The 14,975-nt window shown below is 40.4% G+C and overlaps 1 protein-coding gene across 4 annotated transcripts in view; it reads left to right on the top strand.

Moving 5' to 3' along the window:
• The window catches only part of FRMD4B (FERM domain containing 4B), a 311,911-nt gene extending 299,452 nt beyond the window's left edge, over positions 1-12,459 (top strand). For all 4 annotated transcript variants that reach the window (XM_058562852.1, XM_058562834.1, XM_058562843.1 and 1 more), the window contains 3 exons: positions 750-1,561; positions 4,868-5,000; positions 9,604-12,459. In XM_058562852.1, coding sequence (XP_058418835.1) covers positions 750-1,561; positions 4,868-5,000; positions 9,604-9,724 — 1,066 coding nt within the window. In that variant the 3' untranslated portion in view covers positions 9,725-12,459. The remainder of the gene's footprint in view (positions 1-749; positions 1,562-4,867; positions 5,001-9,603) is intronic.
• The last annotated feature ends 2,516 nt before the right edge of the window (positions 12,460-14,975 follow it).

The raw sequence follows: 14,975 nt of genomic DNA, 5'->3' as shown, positions 1-14,975 counted from the left end.
CAGTTTCAAATATGTCGGCAAATAAAATGTACTTTTTTGGGTATATATTGGATATTTTCATACCTTAATTTTCCCAACCAGACATTGCCATGCATTATTCAATGGTGAAGATGGAGATAATGGCAATAGCAACATTTTGAAGTGTTTGCCGAAGGCTGTGCTAACTATTTTATAGGGACTATACTATTTAGTCCCCACAACAAGCCTAATTATAGATATTAGATACTGTGTTTGCCCCCATTTTACAGAGGAGAAAGCAAGATACAGAGAGGTTAAATATCTTGCCCAAGCTCACACAGCTGGGAAATGGCAGAGCCATGACTCAACCCAGATATCTCCAACATTGGAGCCCAGGCCCTGCTCCACCGTGCAGTGCTGCATCCACTCTAGTCTGTGTATCCTGCTCTCCTGGTGGAAGAGAGGACTCTCCAAAGACGTGTGGGGTTTTCTTAGGCTTTGGTGCGGGTTGTACATCATCAGTTTATCTTCCCTAGCCTCAAGAAAGGATGTGAATTGCACAAGTGACGGAACCTGGCTCTTTTCTCATTTTGACCATGGTAATGAACTTACGTGTGTACCACTGGGTTGTGTGAACCGATGGCTTCTGTGGTGCCAGTCAGCTTTGGAAACCTTGAAAGTCCTATTGCAGTTCAAGAGCTGTTAAATCATTCAGCGTGGTGGTCCTTTTCCTCCTTTTGGTGCTCCTTTCCTTCTTTCTCTTTTACAAGTTTGCCTTTCTCCTCTTTCAGACCTGAATCTTCATCTCAGCACTGCCGCCAGCGGAGTGGAAGCCTCGAGTCCCAGTCCCACCTGCTCTCCGAGATGGACAACGATAAGCCATTTTTCTCCCTCTCCAAATCCCAAAGAAGCAGCAGCACAGAAATCCTCGATGACGGGTCTTCCTACACCAGCCAGTCAAGCACAGAGTATTACTGCGTGACGCCAGTTGCCGGCCCCTATTACACCACCCAGACTCTGGACACTCGTGCCAGGGGTCGGAGAAGGTCCAAGAAACAGAACGTTACCACTTCAAATTCAGGAAGCATGCCGAACCTAGCACAAAAGGATAGTTTGAGGAATGGCGTCTACTCGAAGAGTCAGGAGCAGCCTTCTTCCAGTTACTATATTGCCGGGTACGCGCCGTATGCAGAGTGTGATCTTTACTACAGTGGTGGCTATGTCTATGAGAATGACACTGAGGGACAGTACAGTGTCAACCCTTCCTACCGGTCCTCAGCCCACTATGGATACGACCGCCAAAGGGACTACAGTAGGTCCTTTCATGAAGACGAGGTTGACCGGGCGCCCCACAACCCATATGCAACTCTCCGGCTGCCAAGGAAGGCAGCTGCCAAGTCGGAGCACATCACCAAAAACATCCACAAGGCATTAGTTGCAGAGCACCTGCGTGGCTGGTACCAGCGGGCCTCTGGGCAAAAGGAGCAGGGGCACAGCCCACAGACCAGCTTTGACTCAGACAGGGGCTCACAGAGATACCTGGGGTTTGCCGGGCTGCAAGTACCCTGTTCTCCAAGCAGTCGAGCATCTTCCTACTCTTCAGGTAAGAATACTGCGGAGGCTCTTAATACCTGGATTTAATTTACCATGTCCTCCGTCCACGGGAAGGCACTCTCCTCAAGGATCATAAGACCCATTACCCAAGGTCATGAGAGTGGTAGCAGTTGGGTGGAACCACAATAAGAATTACCAACTTAAAAACAGTTCCCTACAGCTTTCCAAAGAACACGGGCCACATGAGTCTGATGAAGCAAGTTGTAGATTCAAATCCAACAAACATTTATTGGGCACCTACTCGTATGCTGCCCTATATTAGAGGCTTTCACATGTTTTGTCTTTCCAGGTCTCATGTTGACAGTCACATCTCTTAAATGCGTTCAGGTCATTGAGGTTTGATATATTAAAAGAGTAGAGTAGGGGCTGGCCTCGTGGCGTAGTGGTGAAGTTTGTGCGCTCCGCTTCGGCGGCCCAGGGCTCACAGGTTTGGATCCCAGGTGCCGACCGACGCACCGTTTATCAAGGCATGCTCTGGCGGTGTCCCATATAAAGTAGAGGAAGTAGAGGGCGTAGATGTTAGCCCAGGGCCAATCTTCCTCAGCAAAAAAAAAAAGGAGGATTGGTGGCAGATGTTAGCTCAGGGCTAATCTTCCTCAAAACAAAACAAAACGAAAAAAGAATAGAGTAAACCCTTCAGATAAGCAGAAAACATTCGAATTATACATCCTTCCCTGTTCACCACCAGGAATTCGATCATCTAATAGCTGTTTTGAACGCTCAGGTACCTGCATAAGTCTCCTAATAATCCTGATAGCAGCTGGCGTTTATTAAGGACTGTTCCTATCACTGTTCTAAGTACTTTGCATTGTCTTGACTCGATATATACTCCACTTTATAGTTGATTTAAGGGGTTTTCAAAGATAATTTTGATTAGAGATGTTCTGTTTGTGCATTGACTTTGGCCCCTAATCCACTAACGTTTGTAGAGGACTTACTAGACACCCCCAGCTGTGCTACGTACTTTAAGTAGAGAAATGGGAGCATGAGAGGAATGTCTGCCTATGGCTTCATTTGTTCAGCAGACAAGCAGGCACGTCCAAGATGCCAAGGAGCCCGTGTTGAGCCCGTCCCGGGCCTTGGTGAGCTCACAGTCTAGCTAGCAGCCAGGGGAAGGTATGAAAATTAAGCGATTGTAAAGCTCTGAGAAATGAATGAATTCTTGAAACCTCAGGTCATGAGTCTTGTCCCCTCTTTTAAGTGTGACACCCTAGTGAGACGTGCACAGAGATTCCCGAATCGTTGTGTAGTAGTGAAAACTGTACCTTTAAAAGTTTCATAAGCTTGTTGACCAGAGGCATTTCCATGGAGATTTCTATTTGGGTTCAAGTTTGTGTAGAACTTTGGACTTCCGATAAGGCCTTCCCATCTATTGCTACATCTAACGTATGAAAAGGCACCTGGAGTTATTTCTGGTTATTTGTGGCTCCGATCTAAGAATGCCTTTCTTCACGCTGAAGTTCAGGGCGTTGCATGAGCAACTTTCAGAAACCAAATTTGGGCATAATGCTACAGAGAAAGAATCAAACCAGGAAGGCTGAGATGTGCGTGGATGGTCATCAGGGCACGGGGCTGGGTAATGCCTCGTTACGCTGTGAGGCCGGGGAGAAAGCAGGTGTAACTCGGCCATCGCAACATTCCTGGCCACTGGCTCAGTGTCTGGGGCAAAGGGGAGAATGGAGTTAACACTTCCTGATTCAGACCTGGTAGGAGCCTTGCCGATACCAGCAGGATTTGACCCCATTGACCAAAAGGCATCACTTTTTTAAGGAGTTAGAGGGATGGAATCAGTGTTCCCAGAATTTCCTTTTGGAATTTTCCTCATTCCTGCCTACATTTTATGGCTACAGAAATATATCACACCAGGCATGCACCATTCGCAAGGAGAGATAAGATTCCAGTTATTTGCCAAATTAGTCAGGGGTTTTGTAGTAACTTCCAGTGTTTTGGTGACTCAGTTTCAGTAGTATTGACAGCCATTTACTATGTGCCACACAGCATGCCCAGCACTTTACATACACTATCTCATTTCACGTACGCAATCGTTCTATATGGTGAGCGTTGTTGTTATGTTTATTAGTATTATCCTAATCTTGGAGCTGACGCAATTCTGGCTGGTGGGGTTTAAATGACCCTGCCCCAAAGCTAGTAAGTGCTGGCGTGGGAATTCTGTCCCAGCTCTGACATCTTAACCACCAAGCCTCACAGCCCCTGACTTAGAGTTATGAAACGTTCTTGGGAGCTCAAAGTGAGACTGTTACATCTTTGAGTCAAAACCTCATGGCATCCAGGGCCACAGATGAGTCTTGAAATGTGTTTGTCCCACACTAGTCACAAGTGCTTCGTGGTGTGAGAGAGGAGGAGGAAGTTGGCTGCTAGGAACAGGAAATGGAGGAGAGCTGGAATGATCCATGAGCGGTGCTGATTTTTTGAGTCTTGGACGACTAGCATAGCATTGTGGTCACCTTGTGCATCCTAGGCATGGAGCAGGACTGGTTTTATAGAGAGGACAGCAAACGCCCAGCGATGAGGCATTCATGGGGCTTTGCTCCCAAAATTATACCCTTGTCTTGTTCCAGTTCAGTGCCTCAGTAGGACTAAATCTCTTCTTCCTGAAATCCTTCCTATACTAGTTACCCTCCCCTCCTCCCCACCTTTTTTTTTTAAAGGCAGAAAATTTGCCTAGATTCCTACTAGTGGCCAGTGTTGCCTTTGGCTGAGTAAACAGTCAAGTCTCAACAAGTCAACTTATGGAATGCTTTTCCCCCAAAGGCCTCCAAGAAATTCAAACTCATCATCTTACCTTTACAACTGAAGCCTTGTGTATCCAGCCACCGTGGCCGGAATGGGACGATCCTCTCAATATATGAGAATTGTTTTTTCTGGATTGTCTTTTGGGTTATTTTTTATAGCGTGTCTTTTAATTAACCTTATTCCTGTTAATAATAATATTAGTAGTTATCATTTATTGAGTGCTTACTCTGTACCAGGCACAGTGCTTAAATATTTTCATATATTACTTTAATTCTGATATCATGCCTATACATAATATATTTATATTATTATCCCCACTTTAAAAATGAAGAACCTGAGGCTTAAAGAAGATAAGCTATTTGCCCAGGGTCACGTGGCCAGTAAGTGACCACATTGGAATAGGAACTCTGTTGATTCCAAACACGGGCTCGTAAGCTCTGCTCTGCACACAGCTGATTATAATGTACATCTAAATGGCCTGGACAATTTTCGCTTTGAATATTTCCACTAACTTTCTATCTCTTTTTATTTTTATTTCTAGTGTCTTCTACAAATGCTTCTGGGAACTGGAGGACCCAGATAACCCTAGGGCTATCTGAATACGAGACCCCTGCACGGTCTTCTTCCACGAGCTGCTATGGCAACGTCTACAATCCTTTGCCCTCTCCAGGCAGGTGAGGAAGCAATGCTTGAGAATTCTAGTAGCCTATACTTGGTCAAAAGAATTCAGGGATCCTGTTTTACTTTATGAATGCTAAGTGATCTAGCTCAAGGGTTGGCAAACGATAGCCTACAGGCCAAAACCAGCTACCGCCTGTTTTTGTAAATAAAGTTTTATTGGACAACAACCATGCTCATTCATTTATATATTATCTATGGCTGTTTTTACACTATAAGGTCAGAGTTGAGTAGTTGCAACAGAGACCGTGTGACCAACAAACCAAAAATACCTGGCCCTTTAAGAAAAAGTTTGTTGACTCCTAATCTAGCTCATTCGAATTTGACCCTGTTCTTAGAGTTCTGTACATTAAATTGTGTGTTTGAAGGGTTTGGTTTTTTTTTTTATTGTAGTACTTAAAACTGTATTGTTGATGTATCCGTTTAAGATTCTTCTGGAAGCTTGCAGGAAAAATATCTCTATTCCAGAAAAGGCTGTTCATACCAAGATTCCTCCCAGACAGTTGGTGGGCTTGATTTCAAACATTTGCTGCCTTTTTGTGTCTGACCCTATGTTCATTAAGAAGCAACAGATTCAGCCAGCTGTCCTATTTGTCTGTAAAAGCCGTTCTCTCTAAACATTTAGAGGAAATATAGAAGAACTGTTCGTTAAAATGTAATTTAAAAAAAGATTGCAAATTCTGAATGACATGTTTTTCGATTTTTGTATACAGAGGAGTTAAGTTTAAAGAGGTCATTTCTGGGGCCGGCCCGGTGGCGCAAGAGGTTGGGTGCGCGCGCTCCGCTGCGGCGGCCCGGGGTTCGCTGGTTCGGACCCCAGGCGCGCACCGACGCACTGCTTTGGCAAGCCATGCTGTGGCGGCGTCCCATATGAAGTGGAGGAGGATGGGCACGGATGTTAGCCCAGGGCCGTCTTCCTCGGCAAAAAAAGAGGAGGATTGGCAGATGTTAGCACAGGGCTGATCTCCTCACAAAAAAAAAAAAAAAAAGAGGTCATTTCTTCCTATCACTTTCTCACAGAATATAATCCACACCCATGGTGCCAAGAAGTAGAACATTTTCTGGTTTTTTTAGAAAATTTAATTTTGTTTTCTTTAAGTCAGATTGCTTCAGGCATAGGAGACTTACACAGACTATAACTTATAAACGTGTCTGTATTGGTGAATTTGAGCCATTAGTTTCTTATTAAAGCACTCAGTGTTATAAGCAAATTGAAGATATTCAACTCCAAAAACCTTATTTTTCTTCTCCATGTTGCGTGGGAGTTTTTCTTGGCTTGAAATGTTAGGCCAATTGTCTCAACTCAACAAAGGGTGCGCTCAAAATAGAATTTTAATGAAAATTTAGCTCAGAGGACATCAAATAGCTTGGACTTCTGTAAATTATGCTTGAAAATGAGTTAGGTGTAAGAACTAAAATGACTTTGGCCCAAAATTTGAGCTGAACTTTTTTGATTCAATTTTTTCATCATTTTGCATAAAACATTTGCTAATAGTTTTTGTGTTTTTATACTTTTCTTTTTGTTGACTTATTTAGAAATGATATGAAACATTCAGTGCATAAGACAGTTCTAATATCCTTAACACCACTTTCATTGGACTCAGGAAGCGCTAAACATTTTTAGAGAACATGTTTTTACCAAGTCTGACCATCTATTTCAGCCAGCCCAAGACGGCTTGATAGGGGAGTCCTATATCAGAGGGGGCATAATGTACAGGAAATTAGAAACTATTTAAAGATCCCTATTGTGTGTGTGTGTGTGTGTGCGCGCGCGCGCACACATGCACTTGCATGCACATATATGATATAATATAAGCTCATTGTGGAAAATTAGGAAAATAATAAAGGGATAAGTAAGTAGGAAATAATTTACCCATAATTCTACCATCTAGGGATAGCAGCTATTAACGTTTTGGTACATTTCCTCCATTTTTCTGCATCCATTTTTATTTTTTTATTCATTTATTTTTTTTGCTGAGGAAGATTCGCCCTGAGCTTACATCTGTTGCCAGTCCTCCTCTTTTTTTTGCTTGAGGAAGATTAGCCCTGAGCTCACATCTGTCCCTGTCTTCCTCTATTTTGTATATGGGACACCACCACAGCATGGCTAGTGAGTGGAATAGGTCCGCACCCGGGATCCGAACCCGTGAACTCGGGCCACCAAAGCGGAGTGTGTGGAACTTTACCACTCAGCCCCAGGACTGGGCCCTTTCTGTATTCATTTTTAACGTAGTCATAATGATTTCATACATACAATTTTACATCTTTTGTTGTATATGAAATTCTACATCCTGGTGGTTTTTTTTTGTTTTTTTTTTTTCTGAGGAGATCAGCCCTGTGCTAACATCTGCCAATCTTGCTCTTTTTTTGCTGAGGAAGACTGGCCCTGGGCTAACATCCGTGCCCATCTTCCTCTACTTTATATGGGACGCCGCCACAGCATGGCATGCCAAGCGGTGCATTGGTGCTCGCCCGGGATCCGAACTGGCGAACCCTGGGCCGCCGCAGCGGAGCGCGCGCACTTAACCGCTTGCGCCACTGGGCTGGCCCCTACATCCTGGTTTTTTTACTTAATGTCATAACATAAACATGTTCATATATTTTTTTTAAAATCTCTTTAAATCTTATTTTATGTGATCGCTATGATATTCTACTCAAAAATATACCATACCTTAACAGTTCCCTATATGTTGAATTTGAGTGGTTTTTAGATTTTCTTTTTTTTTATTCTAAGTAATGCTGCTGTTAACATCTTTTATGCAAAATATTTGTCTGAATTAGGATACAAATAAGTAGAATTAATGGATTAAATTGAAAAGTGTATTTTTTCTAACTCACACTTCCCAGGAAGATTTTCCAATTTACCCCCCTACCCCACCAGCCATGGAGTTATGGGAGTGCTTATTTCCATTCATTTGTTTATTTAGGATTTTTTTCATTATAATACAGTCTGATCAATCTAACTTGACCTATTAACAAGGCAAGTAAAATAACAATCATCTATAAAGCTTTAGAAATTTGCTTAAAAATTGCGTAAGTTATTTTTGATGAAAACATTATTTTTAAAATAAGAGAGGAATTGGGTTCCAAGATAAAAATGAAAAACTTTAGATCTGTCCCTAAGTCAAAGATTTGAAATGCTTAGCAATAGATGAGTGTTTTTTTAAATAAGTGAAGTGCATATTATTTAGAGAATCCTTTCACCCAGAGTGTCCAGATCTTCATACTACAGAAAGCTCCAGATATTTACCAACAAAAATTTTTTTCCTAGTAAGATTTGGTATAATTGTCAGTGATATCAACTCTCCAAAATTAGAAATGTTGAAGTCTCTTATGTTACCTAGTATATAATATATTCAAATTCTTGCCTCTACTGCTGCAAACTGGGTTTTCAAATAACTTTTTTCTTCACTTCCTGCTTTCCATTTTTCTTTCTTTTTCTTTTCTAACTCTACCTGTTACTAGGCAAAACCAAGGGCTTCTGTCCCAGAGAATGGTTGTGTCTCCAGAAATGAGATCAGTTTTAAATTCTCTTTTGCTAAGGGTAGCCAGCTGTAGTAAGTACAGTCCCTCCAATCTGTGTGTTGCTTCTTGCGTAGCAGGAGTTTTGCTTGCTCTGACTGATGTGTGAAGTTAAGGAAATCTGACTTTGTTTTTTATATTAGATGAAAACACTAAATACCTGGATTCATATAGTATTTATTTCCAAAGTTCTTCTTCCAAAGGCTTGTTATCACCTTAACTAAAAAGACATTGAAATTTAAAATAAAAAGAAGGCTACTAACTGTCTAACCTATTCTAAACTACTATTACAAGAATGAGGTTTTGCTCATGGTTTGTATAATAGGATGCTCTTATTTGGATATACCATCCAAATATGCCTATGATCTTTAAATGTGATGCTGTTTCCAATTTACACATAACCCATACACCCTAGGGTTGTAAAATATCCTCGGAGGTGTGCCTGCCTCCCTCTAAATATATTCGTTTGTCCCTGAGGAAAACATCTGGTACATTCCCTTAATTTGAAGAATACTTAAAATGTGGCTATCAAAATACTTTTTAAGAAGCTAAAAATATGGCTCTCACACAAGGAGAAGATGAGCATGTGTCAGATTTATTTAACTCATTAATGAGAGAACTAACAGAATGGTAAAGCAGGTTTAAAGAGAATTCAAGAGATTGAATTCAACACAAAGAGAAAATGCTGGAATAAGATTACTAAATTAGATACAAAACCAGTTAGTGTCCTACAGGGCAATAAAACTGTGCTTTTGTACTAGACAGAAGTTATCTGTATTTCTTCCAAACAAAAACCCACAAGTTAACATGCATCTTGACACAATCCGGGTCCTAATCCAATGCTAAATGTAAGTCAAAGGTATCTCTCTCTAGAGGATTAAATAATCCTTGCATGGGCCTGTTGGACGATGCGCCAGTATGGCATTGAAAGAACACGCAGTCATCCTTTGCCTTATTTCCAAGTTTTGGATAATTTTCTTAACAGTGCTTTCTACTAACTTCTTTGAGTGCAGTAATCTTTGTACTCTGGGAACAAAAATGACCACAGGTAATAACTTTCCTGGTTTCCTTTAATAGACAGTACACAGAGACCGGTCAACTGGACAGGACAGATGGAAACCGGTTGGAAGACAGCCTGGAGAGTAGTGAACAGAGGCTCTTTTGGCATGAAGATTCAAAGCCTGGAACATTAGTCTGAACTGCAGTTGGACCTCCTGACCAAGCACTGCATTCTCACACTAGTGTGCCTTGCAAAATGTGTTTGTCTTCCCAGAAGGCTGTTGGTCTTTAGAAACCCAAAGGCATCAGAGGTTGAAGAGAGGACTGACTTCTCCCTGGAAGTGAATCACACATTAAGCCTCACAGAGCCCCTGAACAACGACTTGCCTTTCAAAGTCCAGGCGCTAACCTAACAAAGCAAGGTTGGACCACACGTTGAACCATTGCCAAGAGAGGATTCGGCCTTTATCAATAGCAGGCACTTTTTAAGGGATTAAAGTTGTTGAAGGCAAACCTCAAAACTATGAAAAGTGCGTTCAGGGTCTCCGATAGGAAAGAAGGAGAGGGGAAATTTCAGAGCACAATTCAGAACGATGAGAGAAGGGAAACTAGAAGCTCCTGAGTCATTCCTCACCATCAGCAAGTTTGAATTTGTGAGCTGGTGAAGAATATCATGCTATTTCTACACAGACACGAACAATTTAGACAGTATTGGAAAATTACTTGAAGAAAAGTTGGATTTTCATGAAGTTTGGAATGAGTGTAAATGTTTTTAGGATATTGTAAAGAGTGATGGTTTTCATAAGCACCATAAAATGGGTTCCAGAAAGACTTATTGCTGTAGCATCCTGTAATATAAATTTATGGTAGCAGACTGGGGAAAATGAAGCAGCCCACTGAATAATTGACAAACTCTGCTTGGAGAATTTTCTAAGGTACATATCACTGAGTTCCTTTTTTCTTTCTACACCAGTGGCATGACGAGCTATTATTCAGGCTGGTAGCTCTCCAACTTGGCTGTCATTTGAAATGGCAGACTTGATATGGAAAGTTTAATAATCAAGAGTTTGAAAAAATATTTTAAGGTGATACAGAAAGAACATAAAACAAACAAAAAAACAGAAACATCATTTTAGATGAATTGCGTGCCTTAAAATGGTGAACGTTAGAAAATTAAGCATATTGTTTGGATTCCACAGGTAGTTCTAAGTCACCAAGTGACGAAAACAAGATTAGTCATAAAAAAAGACTCCAAGCTGCAGTAGATTTAATTATGAGGCTAAAACTACCTCATACTTTCCTTGGAAGAACTAATTAGCTATGGTTTATTGTAGGTTTTTTTTTTAAACAAATATTTCCATATTCAGATTGATCGTTTTTGTCATCTTTACTCTGCTTCAAAATTCCATAAAAGGTGCTCCTTCCCCCCCTTTTATACAGGTTTCTTGTTCATATTGTGAATAGAGAAGTTTCTGAACAACCTTTTTGGAACATTTTCTATCTATATTCCAAAGCATGTAATATATACATAAAGATGATTTGTTAAACTGGTCCTTAGTCATTTGTATCATTAAAAATAAAGTTTGGGGAAAAAATTTGGAACAAAAGAAGACATGCAAAAAAGATAACTTATTCCTTTTTGCATATTTGTATAGCCTTCTAGAAACAGAAATACCCTTTTGCATATTCTTTTACTGTTCTGCCTTTTTAAGACCTATTATTTTTATACATAGGTCAATAAACTAAAGGTGTGCTACTGAAAATGTTTACGTATTCTTCCATTTATGTTCAGGGTCCATACAAAGCAGTTTAAAGTGCACTACTTCAAGTAATCATGTTGGACAAGATTGCAGATTTTTAGTCATGGTATTACCGTATTTTATTGATTCCAAGATGCACATTTTTTCTCATGTCTACATCTCTGAAATCAGAGTGCATCTTTTGATTGATGGCATGTTCTAGTTGATTTGGCAGTGTTTTTTTCTTTTCCAGTGAGACATAAGATAATGCTGTGTCTCACTATAAAATTGTCTTAGAATTGATGAAATACGGTAGTTTATTGCCTCACTGAGGAAGACTGATGTGAATTTTTAGGCTTCCTAATATTGCGAAGGTTGTTTATTTGTAACAAGCAATTCATCCTAGTTTCACAGACTGGCAAAAAGTCTTTTAAATTCCAGAAACTATTTCATCTGACATTGTTTTATCCCGCACAATGGGGAGAGGGGAATGGGAAGTGAAACGTAGGGAGACCTTAATATCTCCGTGCAAGTACCTTACATGAAAATAACGTTTTCCTGTTCAAGAAATGGTATGCTCAGAATTGCAAGTGCACCTTGAAAGAACAAATAGAACTTGGCTCCCAAATGGAAAAAAGAAGATATAGAAATTGAAGTGCAGCAGGCCTGCTGTATGATTTCCCCCTATCTTTTTTGAAAATCATATCTCAATCACATTATTGGTATGTTTATTAATAACCAAAAAGTCACAGAGGTAAATTTTTCAACCTATCGTATTGATATGTTTTTATTACAAAATATCATATACACACAGTAAAAATTTTAAATTCACACACAAAGCAAATAGATAACATAAAAACATAGTTGTGCCCTGTAAGCCTAACATTACCAGATATAAAAATTATTAATTTTTTGTATGTTAGTTCAGATTTTTCTCTGTGCATATGGTCATTTTGTTTAAAATACAGCATCGTATTACAAGTACAGTTTTATAACTTGTCTTTTCACCTAATACATCTTGGGCCTCAGTCCATATCAATATATATTGATCTACCTCAGAAAGATGTATGTTTTACGAGGTTGATTTTAGACATTGCCTCACCTTCCTTGATGTTTAATTTTTTTCTATAATTGAGACTATTATTCAGAATTCTTCCCTGTATTCATAAAACCTTAATGTCTTAAGCAATAAAGATTCCAGTATTGTTTTTAACTAGTAGTTTGGCCTGTTCTTAGGAACAAAGGTTCAGACTAAAGAATTTCCTCCAATGTCAGTCTTTAAGAGTTTTCAGAATTAGAATAATGACTTTCTTCAGTACACTAGAAAAGTTTGGATTATTTTCTAGAATACTGCTTTTCAAACTATCAGTGGCGAAAGACCAGTTTTTAAAATTTCCAACCATTGTGGGCCTATAGTTTTATAAAGTAAAATAAAAGTGAATTACCAAAGGAAAAAAGTTGATTTAAAAAAATGAATTACTTGATAAGTGAAATAACAAACAGATACAAAAATATACATTCCGGGCCGGCCCCTTGGCTTAGAGGTTAAGTGCACGTGCTCGCTGCTGGTGGCCCGGGTGCGGATCCCGGCGCCCACCGACACACCGCTTCTCCGGCCATGCTGAGGCTGCGTCCCACATACAGCAACTAGAAGGATGTGCAACTATGACATACAACTATCTACTGGGGCTTTGGCGGGGTGGGGGGAAGGAGGATTGGCAATAGATGTTAGCTCAGAGCCTGTCTTCCTCAACAAAAAGAGGAGGATTAGCACAGATGTTAGCTCAGGGCTGATCTTCCTCAAAAAATAAATAAATAAATAACTTAAAAAATATATATATGTATACATTCCTATTTATTATTAGATTCATGAGACTTAAAACTACTTGTCAAGTTGCAATCAAAGTTTCTAAACACTGACTCTCAATCTCTGCACTTGCCTTGTGCCAAGTTCCAGTAACAGAGCCTCTAGAGTACCCTTTGAGTTGCACTGACCTGGCATTATATCAAAGGAGGTGCTATATCCATGCTTGTTAATAAGGCAAGTCATTCGTGGTCCCCTGTTACCCCACAGGGTATGGAGATGCAGTTTATTTCCAGAGAGAAGAATCCTTTAACACATACATGGAGCCCAGAAGATGATGCAAAACTTAACTCGTCTTTCAGCTCAAAGTTTATGGAGCCCCTTCTCTCTCATGTTTCTCGCTCCATTCCTCTCCCCTACTGCGTTCCCATAGGTCTTTTCCTACTACTCTGCCTCCTCTCCACCCCCATCCTTGTGCCACCCTGGAGCAGAAAAAGGAAAAGAATATCCTGCTGCAAAAATGAGTTAGCATTTGTAGAATTCTACTTCAATGTGTGCCAGGCCACTGTGCTAACGTGCTTTACATGTTATTTGCTTATTTAATCCCCACAACAGCCCAATGACGTATGTAGTGCTATTATCTCCATTTTACAGATGAAGAATCTGGGAATTAGAAACGTCAAGTGATTTGCCAAAAGTCGCTCAGCTATTAGGAGAAAAGCAGGAAATAGATCCTGACTTGTCAAACTTCAAATTCTAAACTACTACCACCTTGTTCCAGGAACAATTTTTCTACAGTGGGGGAAGGAAACAAGAATTTTTTAAAAATATATTAATGAAAATTGAGTGAATACATGCTAAGCCCAGCTTTCCTTGCTCATTACTTCTTAAAGATAATGGACCTAATTTTTTTTCCATTTACCAGTGGCAGAAAGGCAAAGGAGCAGGCCTCAGTGCAAACACAGGTCAAGATAACCCTTATCTAGGATACTGCCTAGTCTTAGGTGGCTCCCCAGTAGGCTGCATTATTTATTGCTATGTGAGCTCATCAGTGGACCAAGAAGATTTCTTAAATTGTTTTCTAGTCAATAAAATGTCTCAGGGCTGGCCCCGTGGCTTAGCGGTTAAGTGCGCGCACTCCGCTACTGGCGGCCCAGGTTTGGATCCCAGGCGCACACCGACGCACCGCTTGTCCGGCCATGCTGAGGCCGCGTCCCACATACTGGAAGGATGTGCAACTGGAAGGATGTGCAACTATGACATACAACTATCTACTGGGGCTTTGGGGGAAAAAAGGAGGAGGATTGGCAATAGATGTTAGCTCAGAGCTGGTCTTCCTCAGCAAAAAGAGGAGGATTAGCATGCATGTTAGCTCAGGGCTGATCTTCCTTGCAAAAAAAAATGTCTCACACCAGTGAATATATTTGTTACAATCACAGATAGCCATAATGAACTAAATATTGATCAGTAACACTGAAAATATCTATTGATCTGTACCCATTTCTAATGGCTCAGGGCAGTATGATAATAAGAAATTTGTATGCCCTTCTACCAATGCCTGAGGAGTCCTCTCAGGTTCAGTTGGATTTTCTTTGGAAAGAGTGAATCTAAGATTAATCTCTCACTGGAATCTGAGCCCACCACCATAATGTCCTTAAAACACTTCCATCCTTTTCTACCTTTCTACCTTTGATGATTTATTAAAAAAGCCTATCTCCCCTGCAACAGAAAATAGGAAATATGCATGAGATTTATTTTGGCAATACTTATCTGATTCTTAATATTAACACACACAAATACATTTTCTCCATTTTTTTTTCTTTCGAATATCAGCAGCCTTGACAAGCACAGGTGTACTGGGACAAGGAGGGGAGTGGGGGTTGACCTGACTTCTGAGTTTTAGATAA

The sequence above is a fragment of the Diceros bicornis genome, chromosome 2, assembly GCF_020826845.1.
Source record: "Diceros bicornis minor isolate mBicDic1 chromosome 2, mDicBic1.mat.cur, whole genome shotgun sequence".
NCBI lineage: Eukaryota > Metazoa > Chordata > Mammalia > Perissodactyla > Rhinocerotidae > Diceros > Diceros bicornis.
Note: the sequence above shows the minus strand (reverse complement) of the source record. Positions and strands in the feature narration are given on the sequence as shown.